The 21,529-nt window shown below is 47.8% G+C and overlaps 1 protein-coding gene across 2 annotated transcripts in view; it reads right to left on the bottom strand.

Moving 5' to 3' along the window:
- Positions 1–975: 975 nt before the first annotated feature.
- Positions 976–21,529, bottom strand: part of PMFBP1 (polyamine modulated factor 1 binding protein 1) — a 48,708-nt gene continuing 28,154 nt past the window's right edge. Inside the window, exons 9-20 of one of the 2 annotated variants that reach the window (XM_059667576.1) lie at positions 20,266–20,506; positions 17,040–17,226; positions 16,725–16,878; positions 15,648–15,815; positions 15,234–15,371; positions 10,239–10,403; positions 9,564–9,731; positions 9,103–9,270; positions 8,176–8,279; positions 7,587–7,661; positions 5,296–5,531; positions 976–998 (exon numbers count right to left, since the gene is read on the bottom strand). In XM_059667576.1, coding sequence (XP_059523559.1) covers positions 976–998; positions 5,296–5,531; positions 7,587–7,661; positions 8,176–8,279; positions 9,103–9,270; positions 9,564–9,731; positions 10,239–10,403; positions 15,234–15,371; positions 15,648–15,815; positions 16,725–16,878; positions 17,040–17,226; positions 20,266–20,506 — 1,827 coding nt within the window. Of the gene's footprint in view, positions 999–5,121; positions 5,532–7,586; positions 7,662–8,175; positions 8,280–9,102; positions 9,271–9,563; positions 9,732–10,238; positions 10,404–15,233; positions 15,372–15,647; positions 15,816–16,724; positions 16,879–17,039; positions 17,227–20,265; positions 20,507–21,529 lie in introns of those variants that run through there. The other variant, XM_059667575.1, reaches the window with a different exon arrangement.

The raw sequence follows: 21,529 nt of genomic DNA on the forward strand, positions 1-21,529 counted from the left end.
TGCCCTACCAGTGGTTGGCAAACTCATTAGGCAACAGAGCCAAATATCAACAGTACTACTCCAAAATAGACTCGCCCAGGCCGAAAACCGACTTCTGCGCGTGGGCCACGAAGTTTCAATCGCACTGTACGCTACGCGTGCCCGCACGTGGCATTTTGTGGAAGAGCCACACTCAAGGGGCCAAAAAGCCACATGTGGCTCGCGAGCCGCAGTTTGCCGACCACGGCCCTAGCCAGTTTGGCTCTGGATAGACCATCAGCCGGTGGACTGAAGGGTCCCGGGTTCGATTGTGGTCAAGGGCATGTGCCCGGGTTGTGGGCTCGATCCCCAGTAGGGGGCGTGCAGGAGGCAGCCAATCATTGATTCTCTCTCATTAATGTTTCTATCTCCCTCTCCCATCCTCACTGAAATTAAATAAATAGATGATCCTTACATTGGAATCACTAGTGCTTTGTTAAGCAGCCTCTTAAGTCTGCTGAGGTAACGAGTATTTGGCCCTTTGCATCACTCAGGGTCCATATTTTGTGATTCCCTAGGGTTGGGCTTCTGCCAGGTGTGCTGGGTGCAGGGTTCTGTGTTGGGGCCACAGCGCCGACAGGCTCGGGGCTAAGAAGCAGCCGGATACTGGCCAGCGCTCAGCCAGCGCCCAAGGTGCATGACTCACGCTGCTGACTCAGTTCCACTCCCTTCCCCACTCTGTTCCTGGGATTTGAATTTCCATCTGTTACAGCTCATTATAGGTTAAAATTTAAATCAATTTTAAGGATGAGTTTGGAAGCCAGACTTTACCAGCCAGCATCAGCTACACCTCTACTTCCATTCTTTTTTTTCTTTTCTTTTCTTTTTTTTTTTTTTTACCTCTAACCGCCTTTATTGGAAATGTAGGTGAAACTGACTTCTCGCAGCTCTGGAGTGAAGAGAGGGCTTCTGGCTGCTTGCCTGGGAAGGCTTCTATCTTGGCCCTGGGTTGAAGGGCTAGCAGAAGTTGTCTACCTGCTCTGTGGAGAGAAGTAAGCTGGGATGTAATCTATTTACACACTTGGGCTTGGGATGCAACAGAAAAGGAAAAAGATTGAGGTTTCAATTCATGGCTTTATTATTAACAGGCTCTGACGAGTCACAACTCGCCTTCAGGTTCTTTAGAGAAGAAAATTGAGGCTGGAGAGGTGATGAAAACCATGGGTCCAATCTGACCTTCTAGTTTAAAAGCAAGAACACCTGGCGAGGGACACTTGGCACACCTGGGTGCCACCAGATATGGGGAGGCTCCTCTCCCCAAGGCTCTACCTGAGGCTGCCTAAGAGTCTGCCCCTGTGTCTCCAATGCTTTTTGGTTGGCAGATCCTGTCCATTCAGATCCACCTTTTAAGGTAAGTTTCTTTTAGCTTTAATGCTCTGATTCCTACTGTCATTCCCTTAGGTCAGTGGTTGGCAAACTGCGGCTCGCGAGCCACATGCGGCTCTTTGGCCCCTTGAGTGTGGCTCTTCCACAAAATACCACATGTAGGAGCGCACGTACAGTGCAATTGAAACTGGCCCATGCGCAGAAGTCGGTATTTTGTGGAAGAGCCACACTCAAGGGGCTAAAGAGCCGCATGTGGCTCGCGAACCGCAGTTTGCCGACCACTGCCTTAGGTGATAAGCAGTCTTTTCCTAGAGGTACAAAAGCATTTCTGTGACAACAGCCCTGAAGTGGACTCCTGAGACTGCCCTTCAGACTTCTGGGTTTGAGGGAGCAGCAAGGCTGTTGCACTTTCCTTATAGGGGTCCCCTGCTTGTATCAGTCACGTGCATCTGTCCTTGAATGCCTATTGGGTGCTTTAGACACATTGGATATGTCAACAGTTGAGGTTCTCGGGCTGAGATAGGGGACCCCAGAGCTTGCTTGCCAGGCTCTGTCCATGGCAGGGGGCTTCCCCCTCAGTTGGGTTGTGTAGAAGAGGCTCACATGGCAAGTGTGTATGTGGCAACCTGGTGGTTCAGGGAGCTCCCTCTTCCCTTCAGTAAGGAAGCAGGCTGAGGGGCTGATGTTTGCTCTGAGCCCCTTTAGCCCAGGGAGAGAAATATACTCTATTACACAGGATTCTGCTGGTCCTAGGTATCAGAATCTGGTGGCATCCTCCCACTGGGTAGCTGAAGCTCTTATTCTATATCATAAAAGGCTAATATGCAAGTCAACCAAATGGCAGAATGACTGGTCGCTATGACAAGCACTGACCACCAGGTGGGCAGATGCCCAATGCAGGAGCTGCCCCCTGGTGGTCAGTGCGCTCCCAACAGGGGGAGTGCTGCTAAGCCAGAAGCAGGGCTCACAGCTGGCTAGTGCGGCGAGCCTCTCCCGCCTCCACAGCCGCCCTAAGGGAGCGGGTCCAAGCCATCAGTCGGACATCCCCTGAGGGCTCCTGGACTATGAGAGGGCACAGGCCAGGCTGAGGGAACCCCCCCAAGTGCATGGATTTTGTCCACTGGGCCTCTAGTTTTGTTTATAATCCCCTTGGCTAAGTCCTAGCTTTGTAGTCATTTTTTCTTTTCTATTATTTTCTTAGGGCAGTTTTAGGTACATGGCAAAGTTGAGCAGGAGGTGCAGAGATTTCTCCTGCTCCCGCACAAGCGCAGCTTCTGCCATCATCAACGTCCCCACCAGAGTGTAATGAGTATATCTTTGTTACCCTAGACCAGCGGTTCTCAACCTGTGGGTCGCGACCCCTTTGGAGGTCGAACGACCCTTTCACAGGGGTCGCCTAAGACCATCGGAAAACACATATATCATTACATATTGTTTTTGTGATTAATTACTATGCTTTAATTATGTTCAATTTGTAACAATGAAAATACATCCTGCATATCAGATATTTACATTACGATTCATAACAGTAGCGTATGAAGTAGCAACGCAAATAATTTTATGGTTGGGGGTCACCACAACACGAGGAACTGTATTGAAGGGTCGCGGCATTAGGAAGGTTGAGAACCACTGCTCTGGATGTACCTATACATCATTACTCCCCCAAAGTACACAGTTTACATTAGGAGTCACGTTCGGTGATGCACATTCTATGGGTTTGGACAAATGGGTAATGACATGTGCCCATCATTCAGTATCATACAGAAACTGTGTTTTAAAAATATCAGCTGTTTAAACTACTTTTTAGGAACTAACTTTGGTTATTGCTTAGCAACGTTGGGGAAGGTCTGGCCCACGGGCTCTGTAAGGCCTGCAAGATCCTTTGGTCAGGCCCTGCCAAGGCATTAGGGGTGACTTGTAAGTTGATCATTTTGTATGGCCCTTGAAGGAGGTTATAAATATGCAAATGGCCCTTGGCAGAAGAAGGGTTCCCCACCTCTGGCTTACAGAATGATAGGAAGGCGACACTCACCTTCCCTGCCCCTTGTCCTGTCCGAAGGCCAGAGGGCTGGGTGACATCACCATGTTTTTCTGGCTCTGCTGCACCTTTGCTCCCCATAGCTCCCTTGCTACCTGCTTGGCCTGGTGTAATCACCCCCCAGGAAGTGAAAGGCAACTTTGAAAAAATGTACAGTATTCAACGTATCCAGATATTGTCGCTTTCACCAACATGTAGAAAACCTCTTTGTAAAATAAAGTAAAAAAAAATGCCTTCTTAGTAGACTGTACTGGGAATTTTCATGACACTGAACTTTTGTTTAAGTAAATGGTCCACAGGCTAGAAGTAGGAAGCTATGATCAGTACCAGATTGTCCCATCTTTGTTTTCTCTAGAAAATAAATCCTTATCCTAAGGCAAATGGGGGAGCACAGTCAAAAGAGCAGAAGCAGACAACACCCATCACAAAAGCAACGACCAGATGTGCCTGCACCCCGCCTCCCGCTGCTCTGGCAGGGGCATCCTGTGTCACCATAAGCAGTGACTTTTCCTGGCCTTCGTTTGGCTGGCGGGGGGGGGGGTGCGGGGGGGAGATGATTTACGAACTGCTACCAACGAGTGGGTTTCTTCCTCCGCTTTCCCTTCCCCTCCACCCAGAAATGCAAGCTCTTTCACTTCTTTCTCTTTACTTTGCCTTAGCAGCTGTTTCTCTCAATTTCCTACAGATTAAGAATAGGAATTCTAGACATGTACTCAGTTTAACAAAATCCTACCACAACAAAATAGTTTAGCTGTCCTTGGAGTTTGTTATAATGGAGTTTTACTTGTACTGAGCTGGCTGGGGAGAAAAATAAAACTGTTCAGAGGAGGAATGACGTGTGGTGGCCAGGGAGGAAGCAGACGGCTCTCTCTCCGTCCTCCATTTGGAAAGTGCATCACTTAGTTCTCGTCCTTTCTTTTGCACCTCAGGATTACTTTTCTCTTTAAGGTTTTTAGATTTTTTTTTCTTCTTAAATTCTAGACAGAGATAGAAAGAATAAAGAAGGAGCTAGTTTTCTCTGGTTGGTTTATAAACGAATCCAGAAGCTGACTGTGGCTATGACAACTCCTATGCATGTGAAAGAGGCCTGTATTCATTAGAATCCAGGGAAGGCAGCGGTGAACTCACTGCTGGGGGCTGGAGGGGACAGAGATGTCTGCAGGATGCCGGGAGCTCACCGGGACTGCTGTGCGCATGTCTTTATTTTAGAGTTTGGGCCTGGAGAGGGTGGTAAGGGGCCAAGGCTGCCTCTGCTGCAGGAAGTGGACAAAACTCAGTAAACACTGGCATATTGCAAAATAGGCTGGGACCTCGATATGTTCTCGTAGGAGCTGATCCAGGCCCAGAGGGAGGGATGGGGACTCACTGTCTTCAGAAACGTGTGGGAATGATGCCCAGGGGGAGGCGCTGGTTCTAGCAACATGAAGAACCTGAGGGAATCGGGAGGAAGCGACAGTCTTGACTTGAGGAGAAATTAATGAGGTGACTCCTCAGGACTGGCCTTGTGCCAGGAAGGCCGCTCTGTTGCAGTGTGACTTTCCTCAGGGTGACGGAGTCTGTGTGGCAGAAAAGATGGCTGTGCAGGGGACAGGGCGCTCTCGTGCGGCTCCCAGAACTCACTACAGGCGGAAGATGCCGATCCTGGTGCTCTCGGTCCCCACAGTTCCAGCTCGTCTGGGTAAGGGACAGACCTGAGACACGAGCGCTCGGTACCAGCAAAGATTCGTAGTGAGAAGAACAAGCCTTGTCTACAGACAGGGAAACAATGACCTCTGGTCCTGACTTGTTTTCTTTTCCCTTTTGAGTTCGCAATCTAGTAATCTCTTGAAAAATAGTATCAGGCTGCTATCTTTTTGACCCATGGGACTAAGACAACATCGCGGTAAGTAGCAAAAGACGAATGGGGGACATACCTGAGCAGAGCGGAGTCCCGGCAAACGTGGTGACATCCATTCTGTGGCTCAGGCTCTGGGTCGTCCCCCTCCAGTCCAAGCTGCCACACCCTTTCCTCTGTGTGGGCTCTGTTTTGCACGGGTTCAGAGCTTTCGCGCATAACCTTTGGTGCCCGGATTTCAGCTTCTTCTCCTCGATCTCGGTCTTCAGCTTCTTGTTTTCCTGCTGCAGATGGACCATTACATTGTGGAGGTGGCTGGGGAAGGGAAGGGGACAGGTGGGTGTTGGTCTGCGTCAGCTCCTCGGTTCCCCACAGGAAAGGACAGAGAAAGGCACCCCAGAATGGAGAGACATGGGCGCCTGGTTCCTTCCAGAGCGAGCCCTCTCACACATGCTCTGTGGGAATGGAGCCTCTGTGTGTCCCTGGAAGAGGCCAGGCCTGGGGTTGGGTGGCTCCAGACCCACGGAGTCATCTCAGCTCTGGCTCTGTTTTCTCATCTGTTAAATGGGGATAACTGAGTGTGACAAATGATAGAGACTTGATTGGAAGAGCCAGAAGGCTGTTACCAACAACTCTGACCACGTGTCCTCGGTCTCTCATGGCCATGCCTTGGACTCTGTTCTGAGGCCCGAGTCCAAGTTCTTTCACATCCCTTTGCTGAAAGGTGGGAAGCCGGGGATCCGGCTCTGTTTGAGAGCTCGGGCGAGTCACTTATCCCCCTTTTACAATGAGAAAATGGTGGCTGTAATGCAGGTGACGGGGAAGATAACTACAGATTTCCTGCGGTTCGATCCATGGCAGTTATTCATATCGACAGCTGTATTTCTCCACATCGAGGTGGAGGGTAGGGTGACAAGGGCTCAGGAACCAGACCACCCGGGCTGGAATGCTGGTTCTGCCACTTACTAGTTGGGAGGCCATGGGCAAGTTATTCAGCTTGTGAGTTCCTCTCCTCATCGGCCTCAGTTAACACATGTAAAGCACGTAGTGCCTTAATACATATCAGTGGAGCTATTATTATTCGAAAATTGTTTTCCTTCAAAGAGATTCAAGAATGAGTTCTTTATAGGAGAGAGGACCAGAACTTGACACAATATAAGGAAAAGCCTGACATTCTCTGTTACCCTCAGATTCAGACAATTTTTCTTTTAGTTAAACCCTTTCAGAAAATATTTGTATCCTAGTAAAAAATTTCATGTTTTTTCCCCCCCTCTAAAGGAAATCAAATAAAAAATTCTTCCTCAACTTCCTCTCTGGGCTCGTGCTTTGCCCTCTTGCTCTCTGTAAACCTGGCCAGAGTTGATGACACCCAGTCTCTTGTAGCTCCTCACGTGGTCACCACATTCCACATGCCACTGGGCCTGCAGGTGGGGTCGCCATGCCCCTGGCTCTCTGCCACTCTCTGGCCCACTCCTGTCAGGACCCCCGATGCCTTCAAGATTTCGTACTTTCTATCCGAGTCATACCTCCGTTCCTACCTCCTTATTCCGATGTCCTCTCTTTCCACTCAGGCGCCCTCTCTAGGTCACAGCCTGGAACTGAGCTTTCTACAATGGGTTCTAGGTGTGCTGAGAACCTCTTGGTGCAGGGACTGGTCACAGCAACCCCATCCCAGGCCCTTCCAGGTGCCAAACCAATGCGATCATGTTCTAAGTGTTCTCTAGCAGGAGACTGGGAAGCACTGCCCTAGAGCCTGTCTGTACCTATTACTACACCCCCTTTGAAATCTCAGTTTTAGACATTCATATCTTTCCCCCATTCCCGAACTTCCAACACTCCTCTCCTGCCACTCGCTGCTGACCCAGCTTTGACCGTGAAAGTGAAGCAAGGCCCAGAAGAGGGTAGAGCAACAAGTAGAAAGAACTAGGCCCCCAAATGACCCTGTGGGACCGAGGAACCCCACCAACCTGGACTTTCTCACCTCCTAGAGCTGTGCCTTCCATGTTCTATGTTCCTCCACTTGGAGATCTTTGTTACAGCAGCTTGGCCCCCACCCTGACTAACACAGTCTGCTTTCTGTGCCCATTTCCTTCTCAGCATTTCTGACCTCAGAGTCACAGAAAGTGATAGTGGAAAGGCATCTGGAGACCATTAACTCCCTTTTATTATTGTTGAGGCAGCTATGGCCTTAAGAGGTAAAGTGATGTGTCCAAGGTCTCACAGATGAGGTTAGGACTTGGGGTCTTTCCAAAGTCCCAGGCCTTTCCTGGGGTCTGACCCACGTATCCAGTGAGAAAGCCAGCCCTGGCTCCTGGCCAATCCTTCTACTTAAGACCCAAGCAGCAGCCAGGGTGGTGCAGGATGACTTACTCCTTTTCACCAGTCAGCTTGGCAATGTATTTGACCTGTTCACGGAGCTTGTTTCCTAGTTGCTCATTGGCGACTCTGTAATAAAATCCACGAGAAAAGAGTTCCCAGACCCCTGTGAGCAGAGCATGGGCTGGCTACACGGGACATTGGGTGTTCTCAGCAAGGCTTCTGCGGGGCCCCAGTCCCCAGAGCTGGAGCCCTCCTGGCCCCTGGCAATTAAGAGGACTCTTCATACTCAACTCCTGTGCAGATTCCCTGTGATCCCAGGCGAGTTCAGGGATCTAGGCAGTGAAGCCGGACCCCAGGCTGGGAAGAGGAAATCTGACCCTTCAGTGAAGCACCCATCAGAGCTGCTTCTCTTCTACGTCAGCAGGGCCCTCTAGCTTACCCCCAAGCCTTGGGTGTGGGCCGAGATGGGGTCAGCTTCCCAGAAGGGCAGTGTGTGTGTGTGTGTGTGTGTGTGTGTGTGTGTGTGTGTGTGAAAGAGAGAGAGAGAGAGAGGCTGAGAGACTATTCTTTGGCACATGTATGGGTCCTCGGTTTAGCCCAGGCCTTGGGACCTGGTCTTATTTTTTTCTTCCTTACTTACTTCTGCTCTTTTGCCCATTGCTCCATGTTGGTCATGATCTCATCATTCTCTCGGTGCAGCCTGCAGGCGTCTTTGAGCACAGGCCGCTGGGGCAGGCAACAGGGCTTTGTAAGAGAAGAAAATGAGATGGTAAGGGGTGGGGGCATGGGCCCGTCACCTGCCTGCTCCCAAGTCAGGCCTCTTCTCTCTTCCTGGGAGAAGAAACACTGCCTCTGCTGGCCAGAGCTGGAACTGCCGCAGCAGGACACCACCTCCAGCATCCAGGCTGCACCCACACAGAGGTGCCACCTCTGAGCAGCCACCGTTTCTAGTAGAGACAAAGTAGACTTGTACACTTATAATGATTTTCAGGCCAAAGGCACTATTGTTCTAAAAAAAATTTTTGGTTAAGCCAATTTTTTAATATGGAAGGAAAAATATCTTGAGGAAGAGATGTCTTTTTTTTTCTTAATTGGAGCCAAGGCCCTGTGGCCACCCCAAGGTATCCTACGACTTCCTGCCATGAATTTCACCGCTCAGGGTGCCAGGCATGGGGCACATCACACCCTAAGATCTGAGCTGACTCCACTGCAGGGAAAATAAAAGCATCAGAGTGGCTTCTGGAGGGAAACTGCCCAGTGGATTTTCTAAGTCAGGGGTGGCTGGTGTACCTGACAGGGAGAGGGCATGCTCTCTCCCCTGGAATGGGGCTTTTGTTTTGCTCAATATCTCTATCAACAAAGCCACAGGAAGATGGTTTGGTCGACACAGATGCTATAGCACCCACACCCTGCTTTGTGCCGAATAGAGCAGGTGTCTTTCCTTGCTCCCAGGCACCTCCCCCCTCGCCTTCCCCTCTCCTCCCCAAGGGCTGTCTGGTATCCAGGTGGCTGTAGGCAGTGCTGGGAGGAACTGGGAAGAAGTGACCACAAGCCGAGGAGCACCTACATCCTTCTCGTCGGCAAGGAGGTTCTCCTTCAGGGTGGTCATTTCCTCCTGGAAGGACCGGAGCTGCTCTTCCTTGGCGGCCAGCATCTTGAGGTCACACTGGTGCTGCTTCTGCCACTGCAGCACTTGGCAGCTCATCTCCTCCAGCTTCTTGTCGAAGGCGTGTACCTGCGCAGGGGCGCAAAGTGAGGAGGAGACCCCAGCTTGCCGCTGTGACCCCAGAGACCTATGACCAGGCCAGAGGGCCCTTTTTCAGCTCTGGGATTTGTTAGGGGGCATTTTATTGCCGGCGGCCAGCAGAGGGCGCTGCTGCTCTGATCGTTGGCTCCGGGCCTTCAACTCACAGGACCCAACAAAGGGAGGGAACCCATTATGGCTCAGTGCTAAATAGCTGTGGGTGCAAGAGGTGACCTTGGGGACCTGGAACAGGAAGGCAGCCTGAGCCCCAGGCTGCTCCTCACCTCTATCTCACTCTGCTGATGGAAGCCTTGAAGCTTTTTTAATTCCATGTTGAGCTTTTTCATCCTTTCCTCATAAGCTATGATTTCCTCTTCCAGCTGAGCTTTCCTGTCTTGGGCCTGCATCAAGCTTCGGTGCAGGCTCTTGGTCTCTGAGATCGAGTGGTTGAGCTTTAGGTAAAGACAAAGGGGATGAGGTGGCTGTCAGAGCCCTGGGGGCCTCTCTGCTGAACCCTGAATGGAGAAGGGCTCCAACCCTCCCCGTCCTCTACCGAGGGCGGCAGACACCCTGCCATTTTCCTACTGTCCCACAGTAGTTGGTTTTCTGCATCCCACCTTTCCTCCTCTGTTCCCTCTCTTTTTGGTCCTATGAGTGGATCAGACATGGTCAGCATAGGGATGGAGCATGAATTTCCCTGATAATCCAGGTTTTGGGAGGGCCTTGCCCTGGGTCACCCCTGGGCAGAAAGATGTATCAGGTTTGGCCTCCATCTTGCTCCTCCCAACCCTCCCCAAAACCCTGACCCAGAAGAAGTAGGCCTTCTCTGGACAGACATCCCAGCTCATGCCAGGGTTTGCACGAGCCTCGGGGACAGTCAGGAGGGTAGGAAACTGGTTTCTGTGCCTCTCCCACTGCTAGGACATGTCTTTGTCCTAGAGATACAGGGCGTGGCCCACCTTCTCGAGAGCTTCCGTCAGGTCGTCTTGGCAGGCAGCTGACTTCCGGGATAGTTCCTCATAGGCTTCTTTACTGACCATGGTCTGCTGACAATGCTGCTCTTTATGCTTAGCCTTGTCCAGCTGGGCCTGCAGATGCACTATGGTCTCCTTCTGAGAGGCGACCTTTAGGGAGGGGGAATATCACTGTCAAGGTTCATGGCTATGGAGGCACTCTCTGTGCCCACAGGAAACAGGGGGAGCACTGGGCTCTCTTCCCTCTCCACTAGCCCGTAGAGCAGTGTGAGATAAAGCCCCCGTCTCCACCTCCTTGTTGTGAAAGGAAGAGCTGCCATTCCAGGCTCTTCTGCACTCCTCTCCCCACCGTTCCGCTTCTGGTTAGCATGCCCCCCCGCCCCCCGCCCCCAGTACAAGGACTCCTGGAGGTTCTGGGCCATGATGTGTCATGAAAAGTCCCTTTCACAGACTCTGCAGCCTTTGATAAAGATCCAATTCTAGGATGGGAGACGTGATACAGTATCTCAGTTGTGTGCACTGTGCCTCACTTTGTTCCTGACATAATTCACTAGACTTACTGCACCATGAAATTAGGGCTGCCCGTGCTTCCTTCGCTTACAGCTCAGGGCACGGCACATAATAGGTGCTCAGTAAACATTACTCTTCTGGGACTGAGTGAAATACTGCATTGGGCAGTGTTTGAAATTAGAGATGCATTGAATACATAGTTCTGGCAGAAGTATATTTAAAAACGGAAGTCCGTGTCCTAAACGTTGTCTTGAGTATTCGTGCTAGTTAAAAGGAACTGAGATCGGGAGTTAGAGGGTCTATGTTGAGGTCCTGGTTCTGTCATTTACTTCATCTCTCTGAGTCTCAGTTTCTTCTTCTGCGAATCGGGGTACTTTCAACTGCTTCATAGAGTTTTTGTGATGATCAAATGGGATGTAAAAAGGGCTTTGTAAGGTATAAATGCTACATAGCTGTGAGTTACGATCATGAAGATGCTAAGTAATTAGCCATTTTATTCTGTACTTTAAGTATAGGATTGACATCTAAGTCTGGAAGCAGGAGGGAGACCTCAGAAATTCGTGTGCCTGACTTCTGTTTTTTGGTATTCCAGTACACTGCATTCTCCATGTGGCCACACACACAGAGGGACACACTCTTTTGGGTTTTCTTCAGTAACTGCTCAGTGCTCGAAGTTTATTGTTTTTCCAAGTGGAATTCCGAATATCTTTGACCTTAGGAACTGGTGAATGGGAGCAGTGTTAGACTGTATTTTTGCCCCTATATTTACCTATCTGGGAGGGGGGGTGAAGTTAATCCTAAAGATGGAATAATTTGGTCTTCTGCAAATAAAAGTACAGTTTGTGGAGACTTTGGAAAACCATGGAGTCAACTGGGTCTGCACAGTGAGCCAGGGGAGTTGCTGGAGAAATTACAACCCACCGTAAGCTCTTGATAATTGGTGGCCGGATTGAGAAATGTCACCATAGAGGTGAGATACTAAAAATAAAGGTGGTAAAAATATCACAATGATGCTAGACACTGAAATGGAAGCTTTATCTTAAACTTCTCTAACATGAGTGGTTTAGCTTAGGAAAAGATACTAAGAATACTATATATACATACATATATAAAATTAAAGAATCAAAGAGTTTTAATGAAAAGTTCTCATAAAGATCTGCTCTCTCCTTGCCAAAGACATTAGACCTGGATGGTTTTATAGGTGAAGTCCACTAAGTCATCCTACATTCCTCACTTTCTGTCAGTCTGGTTGATTCTACTGCCGAAACATATCCTGAATTTGCTGATTTCTGTCTTAACTGACAACACTCTAACTTAGATAGCAATACTTTCCCAACTGGTTTCCTCACTCCCAAACTACCCTGCTCCCCAATCCATTTCCACACATTAGTTGAAGCTATATTTTGAAAACCGAAATCAGATCAAATCATCTCCTCTGCCCCTTGAGGAAATTTCATCAATGTCTATCAAATGTCCTTAGAATAAAACCCAAAATTTCTTAACAGAGGCCACAATGTCTACCGCTACCTATCTTTCTACTCTCATCCTATACTAATATCCTTCTTGATTACTATATTATTGGCCTTACTTCACTTCTTAGAACATTCCAAAGAGTGATTGAAAGAGTGATAGGTATACACTGTCAGGCTTTATACTTGGGATGCAAGGATGGGCCCACTTGATTAATTTTATTCGGCACATTACAGGGAATATCAGACTGAAACATGAATTCCATTAACATTAAAAGCAAGAAAGGATGCTACTGTTGAACACCATACTTTAGGTAGTATCTAATGCAATAAGGCAAGAAAAATGAGTAATATATGTTACAAAGGTTTAGAAAATTGTTGCTTGTAAATGATCTAATCATAACTTAGAAAATCCATGAGAAGCAACTGAAAAAATACTATTGCTTATAAGTGAGTTTAATAAGATATCCAAATATAGAATAAAAATAAATTAGCTTCCTTAGTATTCAACAGTAATCTATAATAATAAAAGCATAATATGCTAATTAGACCAGGTGACCTCTGGATGAAGCCGGGCCTGTGAGGGCCGAGGCAGCCACCTAGGCAAGCCGCTGCGGCTATGGAGGCTGAGCCCCTTGCACGAATTTCGTGCATCTGGCCTCTAGTTAATTATAAAATACTAGAGGCCCGATGCACGAAATTCATGCAAGGGGCTCAGCCCTTGCAGCCATGGCAGCGTGCCTTGGCCATCGCAGCTGTGGCTTCGTCCAGAAGGTCGTCTGGAAGGTCGTTAGGCTGACCAGTCTAATTAGCATATTATGCTTTTATTATTATAGACTAGAGGCCCCGTGCACGAATTTGTGCATGGGTGGGGTCCCTCGGCCTGGCCGGTGATCAAGACCTATTGGGAGGTTGGCCAGCCGGCCCCCAGATTGGGGCCTATCAGGGGGGCCAGTTGGCAGGGGGTAGAGACTGTGGGAGGTTGGCCTGCTGCCCACCCCCCTGATTGGGGCCTGGGGGGAGGGACCTCAGGAGGTTGGCTGGCCAGGGATGGGAAGAGGGGCCACAGGAGATTGGTTGTGGGAGCACACTGACCATCGGGGGCAGCTCCTGCATTGAGCGTCTGCCCCCTGGTGGTCATTGTGCATTATAACGACTGGTTGACTGCTTCTTCGGTTGTAACGGTTGCTTAGGCTTTTATATCTATATCTATATATCTATATCTATATATATATCTATATATCTATATATATATGTATATAGATGGTAGAAAAATGTCTAGAATCAGAGATGAAAAGGATCTCAATATATATTGCTTTGACTTCAGATGGGAAATTTTAAAATTGAGAATACTGATGAAAGAAAAATACATTTTAGAATGCAAAACTAAGTTTCTTTAAAAGAAAATATTTTTATTGATTTTAGAGAGGAAAGGAGAGGGAGTGAGAGAGAGAGAATCATCAATCAGCTGCCTCCTGCACACCCCCCACTGGGGATCAAGCCTACAACTCAGGCTTGTGCCCTGACCAGGAATTGAACCAGTGAACTCTTGGTTCTCGGACTGATGCTCAATGGTTGAGCCACACCTGGCTGGGCAAAACTAAGGCTCTTTCTAGTGGCTATTTCAATTGATTCAAAAAGTCTACCATACTTGAGGCATACTTTTAAAAAGTGAAACATGCTTACACATACATGAAAATCCTTTAGTCTCCTGACTGCCACCAAAAGAATTCTGAAATTAGTGCTTTTTACATCCACATTGACATGACTTTCTTTCTTTTGGCAAATGTAATGGCAGGCCCATATAATACATAGATAGTATTCCTTATTTACAGAGAGGTTCCTCGGGGATTTGAGTGACTCAGAACACAACTCTGGATCACAGTTGAGATTTATATCTCTGGAGGGAAAAATCTCCAGAAACATGAGTTTCTATGCTGTCTAACATGGTAGACACTAGCCACATTAGGCTATCTGCAGTTAAATAAAACTAAATTTAGTTAATAGTAAAATTATAAAATCAGTTCCTTAGTCATACTAAGCCATAGTCCAAGCACTCTGCGGCCACATTAGGCTAGTGGATGTAGTATTAGACAGATGTAATTTAGAGCTCAGACGCTGTAATTTAGAGCTTTTCACCACTGCAAAAAGTTCCATGTGGCAGTGCTGTTCCTACATGTAGAATAGTCATAGTATTTTAAAATTAGCTTTAAAAAATATTGTGAAGGAATCAGAGCTGCTGGTCTCTCATTTGTATCCCAAGAGACCACCTATTAAGATGTTCTGTTTCTTGCCCAGAAAGATGGAGTATATTCAGTTGGGGAAAGTATTGCCATTCAGGATGAAGGGAAAAGAGGTTAGATGTTAGACTGAGATGATCCAGGTTCAAATACTGGTCCATCCCATCACGTACCAATTAGTCACTTTAGGCCCAGCCTTTCATTTTCCTGTAAACCGAGGATCATAGTATTGCCTGTCTTGTTGGGAGTAGAGCAGACAGAAGGCATGTAAAGGACCTACGTCGACAGTCAGTAAATGATGACTGAACGCAAGCACCATGCCTCGCGTATGTTAGGTGCCGTTTGCTCCTCTCTGTCACCTTTATCTGTGTAATGAAATATAACCATCTCCCCTCCCATCCCCCTTTTGTATTATTTTTGGAAGTGTTCCCTAGCAAACTGCCCAAACAATGGATTCACTCAACTCTGGTCTCAAATGCAACAGCGGAGGACTTGATGCCAAAGCCCAGATAGTCTGGGAGCTCCACCAGATGTTTGTAAATAAGACCTTCCACATGTGGAAGAAACATTTCTTTGGCTGCGCAACTGGGCACTGAAGGGGCATCCCCTTCGAGGAGGAGAGTGGAGCTGCGGTTCCCACAGGATGCCCTGGGCCCAGCAGGGAGTCGCATTTCTGTGGTGGAGGAGAGCTAGAAGCCCAGTTCAGCCCAAGGGACACAGGGTCAAAGTTTCTTACTCCCTTGGGGTTTCTGTCTACTCACCTCATTGTTCAGCTCTTGGATGATTTTCTGGGAGGAGTTCTGTTTGCAGAGAGTGGCCTCCAGTTGTGTAGAATATTTCTTACTCTGTGCTTTGATATTCTCATTTTCCTCCTCCAACTTCAGCAAAGTCTCTTTTAACTGTTCCCCAATTAAAGAACAAGCCCAGAAAAGAGGTATTACCCTCAGGCTCCTATAGAACCCCACTCCTCCTTTCCTTACCCACAGCTCCATTCTGCACTCTGTGGTATCTCAGGCCTTCTCTCTCCTCTTCACTTGCCTTTCCCACCCTCCCTCCCTCCCTCCCTCCTTCCTGAGGTCTGAGTACCCACTGTCTCCATTTCCCACCAAGCCTGGCGGGGCTCATGGCTGGCCCTGTATTCATGACCTCGAGTCTTCCAAGATTCTCCTTCTTACCATCTTCTCTCTTTTTTTTAATTCCTGTCGGAGTGTCTCAATCTCTACCTCCATCACCGTCTCCTGTTCTTTACTTTTTTTCAATTGTTCCCGTTTCTCCTCTAGTAACCTTGTTACTTCCTTAAGCTCCTCTTCTAGAGTGATTTTGGTGTTGGTTAGCTCCCTGTGCTGAGAAAATAAAAACTGAACTGAAAGACAGTTTTAGACTGTATATTTTTGGAAAAGCACACAAACAAACTCAGACAATTGTACACAGAGAGCAGCTGAAATAAATATAAGGACAACTTCCTGGTTATTTGGCATGCAAAAGTTTCCTCTGATGTTCAGCAACATTTTACATTTTTTCAAGTAGATATACCAACTTATTTTATTTATAGAACCAGCTCCCACAGTATCAACCTTCTCTCCCAATTACCAACTCTTTTCACATAAAACCTCTGTGAATAAAGTTTTAAAAAAATCTGAGAAAAGACAAAAAGAATAGTTCCGAGATCAAAGACTTTAACTTAACTGACAAGGATAGCTTTTGGATCCTAGAAAAACAACAACACATTGTCCTTTGACTCGTTATTTATTTATCCTCACCCGAGGATATTTTCCTGTTGCTTTTAGATAGAGTGAAAGGGAAGGAGGGAGGGTGGGAGGGAGGGGAGGAGAGGAAAGAGAGAGAGAGAGAGAGAGAGAGAGAGAGAGAGAGAGAGAGAGAGAGAAACATTGATGTGAGAGAGACACATCAATTGGTTGCCTCCTGTATACACCGGACCAGGGCTGGGGAATGAACCTGCAACCCAGGTAGGTGCCCTTGACCAGAAATAGAACCTGGTGTGCAGGCTGATGCTCTAACCACTGAGTAACACCAGCTAGAGCTGTCCTTTGACTATTTTTAAGCCTAGCACTTGAAAATACTTATTATTGGTCATGGGAACTGGAGCTGACTGGCTGGCTTAGCATTCTAACACAAATTCCGGACAATTCATTTGCCATGGATTGGTGGTGGCATCTGCCCAAATAAAGACCAATCTATTTAATGTTAAACAGAGCAAATGCCTGAGCTGGCGGCCTACTTGCCCTTCATACCTGGTATTGTAGTGTTTTGATGCGATCTAACTGTTCATTTAGTGCCATTTCCTGCTCAGTCACTGTCTTCTGAAACTGCCTCTTTTCCTTCTCTGAAATTTCAAGCTTCCTCAGGGTCCCAGAGAGTTCCAGTGTCAGCTCCTCTAACCGTTTCCTAAAGCAAAATGGCAGGAAGTAGGAGGACGGCTGTGGTCTGTGCGGTGGACTGTGAGCTGGCCGCACGGGGCTCGCCCTCCCACTCCTGGGCAGTGGCCCGTTGTGTCCTGGCTCGCTCACTAGGGACGGAGCCTCTCTCTGGAGGTAAACCTGTGGTACCTGTTGGATGCAAGTTCCTCCCCAGACACCAGCGAATCCTGCAGCTTCTGGAGCTCTCTCTGCAGCTCCTGGATGTTGTCGGCCTTCTGCTTCTCCAGGAGAACGCAGTTCTGCAGTTTCCTCTGGGAATCCTCCAGGCTCGTCTTTGTCAAAGCGGCCTCCTCTTTGTACTGGGCTGCCTCCTGAGCTGCAAAGACAGGAGACAAGCCAGGGGCATGTCCTTGTGAGAAGGAAGGATGTGTGAAGAGCAGACTCTCAAACCAGACCAGTTAAATAGTTCGTTCCTTCATGGTGTGGCCTACTTCCATCTCCCATCTGTCCTCATTTCTCTCCATTCCGTTATCGCCCTTAAGGAGCGCTTTTAAATCATCTGTCTTCAACTACCCTTCAGCTGTGGTCTCCTTCTTGACTGAAATGAAACAAATTGATAGGCATGGCTCAGTGTATCTTATGCAACTCATCCTGCCCTTGGGCACACGCCCTGACCCTTTAGGACAGTGGTCGGCAAACTCATTAGCCAACAGAGCCAAATATCAACAGTACAACGATTGAAATTTCTTTTGAGAGCCAAATTTTTTAAACTTAAACTATAGAGGTAGGTACATTGTTATTAACTTAATTAGGGTACTCCTAAGCTGGCCTTTGCTAAAAACATACCTCTGATTGAGGTACGTTTGCTGAGGTCGACCCCTTCCAACTCTCCCATCCACACTCGTCTTGTATACCTGTTTCGTCTATCTCATTTTGTTCATCCTCTCTCTATGTCCAAACCGTATCAACATACCTTTCTCAATCCTCGACTCTACATCTTCTTTCACTCCACAACGTTCCCTAAAATTAACTTAATAAACTTTACTTAAAGTTTTAAGTCTTAGTTAAACTATAGGTACGTTGAATAAAACTTGATATCATACTTAATAACGATATTTATTGATAAAATTAAATTCCTTACAATTTACCTTACAATATCCATAAAATTAAATCATGACAATGACTGACAAACAGTAATGTGAACAATGGCCTCACATCCCCTTGGAAAGTTTGGGCAAGTCAGGTTTGTATGTTGTTGTTTTTAATTTTAGGCACGATTCCAGGTTCTCATCAATAAGACGGCTTCTGCACATGGACCATGAAGTTTCAATCGCACTGTATGTGCGTGCCCGCACGTGGTATTTTGTGGAAGAGCCACACTCAAGGGGCCAAAGAGCCGCATGTGGCTCGCGAGCCGCCGTTTGCCGACCACTGCTCTAGGAACTTAGAGTCTAGTGAGGGAACCATAGCGGCCCCTCTCGATAAGACAGCACTGTAATGTTAAACTTGCAAAGACTGTCAACTCAGGAAGCACGTCACTGTAAGGACCGTTGGAGGTGGACTTACCGAGGAACAGAGGCGGGTGGCACCTTAGAAGAAGGGAATTCCCGGTGAGAGGAATGTTAGCGTAAATGCCTGGTGAAGGGAAGGGGAAGGCCTGAGGGAAGAGGATGGGCAGAGACTGGTGTGATTGAAAGGAAGCTGGGTAGGAGTTCTGAGAGACAGAGCTGAGGAAGAGCATGACCTAGAAGGGGCTTTGAAGGACTTTGAGAGAAAGGTTTGGACTTGATTTTTGGGTTCTTGAGCAGGGACTGGACATGAAGGAAAGAGTACTTTAGGAACAGTGTGAAGGATTAGAATGGAGAACGACTTCCGGCAATATCCTTTAGCCCACGTCCTTGCCTTCACTGGGCACGAAGCTGCTTACTGGAGTTTCTCTATGCCAAATATATCCCCATTTCCAACAGTTTCTACTATCATTTCTACTTTAAACATCAGTCTCCTCCCCATTTTTCAGCCTAGGACACTAGAGGAAAGGTGGTATCACTATGGAAATAATTATACACCTTGTAAGAAGGGAGAAAAAAATTTTAAAGCAGGGAAGAGAATAGGTTCAGTTTGAGGAATGTTGCGTTAGAGGGGAAGGTGAGTTGCCCAGGGGGAGCCAGTCTCTAAAAATAAGACTGGTCACAGGTGTGAAATCAGGGCCTGTGCCTAGGCTTTGGAGTCATCTGCAAGGCAATGCAGCTCCAAGGAGGAAGGTGCTCACTGAAGAACAAGTGTAGAGGGAAATGAGAAGAGGATGAGGGCAGAGTCTTAGGGATGAATGATTCTGAGCAGGGTGGGCGGAGAAAACAATTATGAGATTTGTGGGACCTGTTGTGTCTCCAAAGCTAAGAAACACTTGTTGAGGTACGGTGGCCCACAGCACAGACACACAGAGTCAAAGGAGGGTGAGGAAGCCTGACTTTGAACCTTTTACTTTTTTTTTCAATTTCTATATCACATAACACAAAATTTACGCTTTTAAAGTGTATAGTCCAGTGGTTTCTGGCATCCTCACAAAGGTGAGCAACCATCATCAATATCTAATTCTAGATCATTTTCATCACCCCCTAGGAAACCTTATGTCCAAGGCAAGAAGTTACTGGTGACCTCCGAGAAAGCAGTGGAACAAGGACACAATCCATAGTGCAAGCTGCACAGAAGAGAATTTTTGGAGGCCCCTAACCCCCCAAAAAAGGAAGAGAGAGAATAAAAAAACTAGGGAAGGAGCCCTGGCCTGTTTGGCTCAGTGGTTGGAGCATTGGCACATGGGCTCAATTCCCAGTCAAGGGCACATACCTCAGTTGCGGGTTTGATCCCTGGCCTGGTCAGGGCGCGTGGTGGAGGCAGCTAGTTGATGTGCCTCTCTCACATTGATATTTCTCAATCTCTCTTTCTCTCTCTCTGTCTCTCTCCCTTCCTCCCTCCCTCCCTCTCTTCCTCCTCCCTGCCTCTCTTTCTAAAGATCAATGGAAAAATATCCTCGGGTGAGGATTAAAAACAGAAACAGGGAAGGAAGAGATGAATTGTGGGACAAAAGTTCTGGAGAAGATGGAGAGGAATGTGGTGCAAAGAAACAAAGTACAGAGCCCCGCCCTCCTTGGCAGAGAAAGGAGCGGGTCTTTATCTGAATCGCCGAGGAAACAGCGGGCAGTTCACGCTCCCAAACTGAACACCGGCTGTGGTGAAGGTTCCAGACAGGAGGTGAGGTTGGAGGTGAATGAAGCCACTGCTGAGATGTGAGATGAGAGCAAAGGAAGACTTGAAGTGAGAACGTGGGGAGGCAGAGGGGGATGGCCATTTAGAGGAGGAAAGGGGCTCCAGCCCCGTGTGCTGGGAGTGTGGTGGGCAGCGCTTGCCGGGGCCTCACCAGCCATCCTCTGCTGCTGCTGGGCATCTTCGAGGAAGTCCTTCAGCTTCTCGATCTCGGCTTGCAGGGCCCCACACTCCGCCTGGCATGTGTTCTGCTTCACCCCCCGGAGGGTCATTTCCAGTTCGGTCGTCATCAGCTGCTGCTTCTCAAACTCCATCTCTTTCTTCAGGAGGGTTGTCTGAACCCGTGTCAGTTCCTTCTCTAGCTCGTGCAGCATTTCATCTTTCTCTTGGAGGAGCTGAGGAAAGCAACGCGTTAATGCTAACGAAGGCCTGACAGTGGCAGGGCAAAGACAATCAGAGACTCTTTGGAGCCCTCTCACAGCCACCATTTTCTCATGCCTGGATATTGCAATAGCCTCCTACCTTAGCTCTCTGCCACCCCTCACTGCACCAATCAGAGGGGAGGCGGGGGGGGGGGAGTGGCTCTAAAAACGCAAGCTAGATCTTATATGCCTCTGATCAAAACCATCCATGGCCCCATCTCACTTAGAAAAAGGCCTCCCAGGATGCTATGCCTCATGACCTGGTCCTCGGCTACTAGCTTGACCTCACCTCTTGCCACCCCCACTCTGTCTGCAACAAGTGGTTTCCTAGAGCACGCCAAGGGGTCTCCCACTTGAGAGCTTTTGTACTTGCTATTCTCTCAAGACTTTTGCCTGGGTGGCTCCCTCCCTTCATTCAACTCTCTTCCCAAATGTCCCTTGTCAGAGAGGCCTTCCCTGACCACCCTGTATAAAACAGCCACCAAGCTATTTTAGGAATTTATCAGTATCTGACATATTAATTCTGTTATTTGTTTATTGTCTGTCTCTCCACACTAGAATGTAAACTCCATGAGAGTAAGGATGTTGCATGTTTTAGTATATTCTTTTTAAAAATTATTATAAAAGTTACATTTATTGGGGTGGCATTGGTTAATACAATTTTATAGGTTTCAGGTGTACAATTATGTAATATTTTTAGTGCCTAGAACAGTGCTTGGCACATCGTAGGAGCTCAAAAATATTTGTGGGGTAAATATATGAATGACTCAAGGCTGTCTATCCAGATGCCTTGCTTCTTGCTGTCATCTCTCCACGTGCCTCTATTTTGACTGACGGGTCGCCTCTGGACCTTGAAATTGGAGGTGTGGATGACCAGTCAGTCAACCAATTGGATGATTTCTACTCGCTCTGATCAAGTTTAGAGCTGGATAGCATTGACTACAGAAGCTTTTGTCCTTGGTTTCATTCCTAGGCTTCTCCAGGGCCTTGATTTCT

The sequence above is a fragment of the Myotis daubentonii genome, chromosome 15, assembly GCF_963259705.1.
Source record: "Myotis daubentonii chromosome 15, mMyoDau2.1, whole genome shotgun sequence".
Classification (NCBI taxonomy): Eukaryota; Metazoa; Chordata; class Mammalia; order Chiroptera; family Vespertilionidae; genus Myotis; species Myotis daubentonii.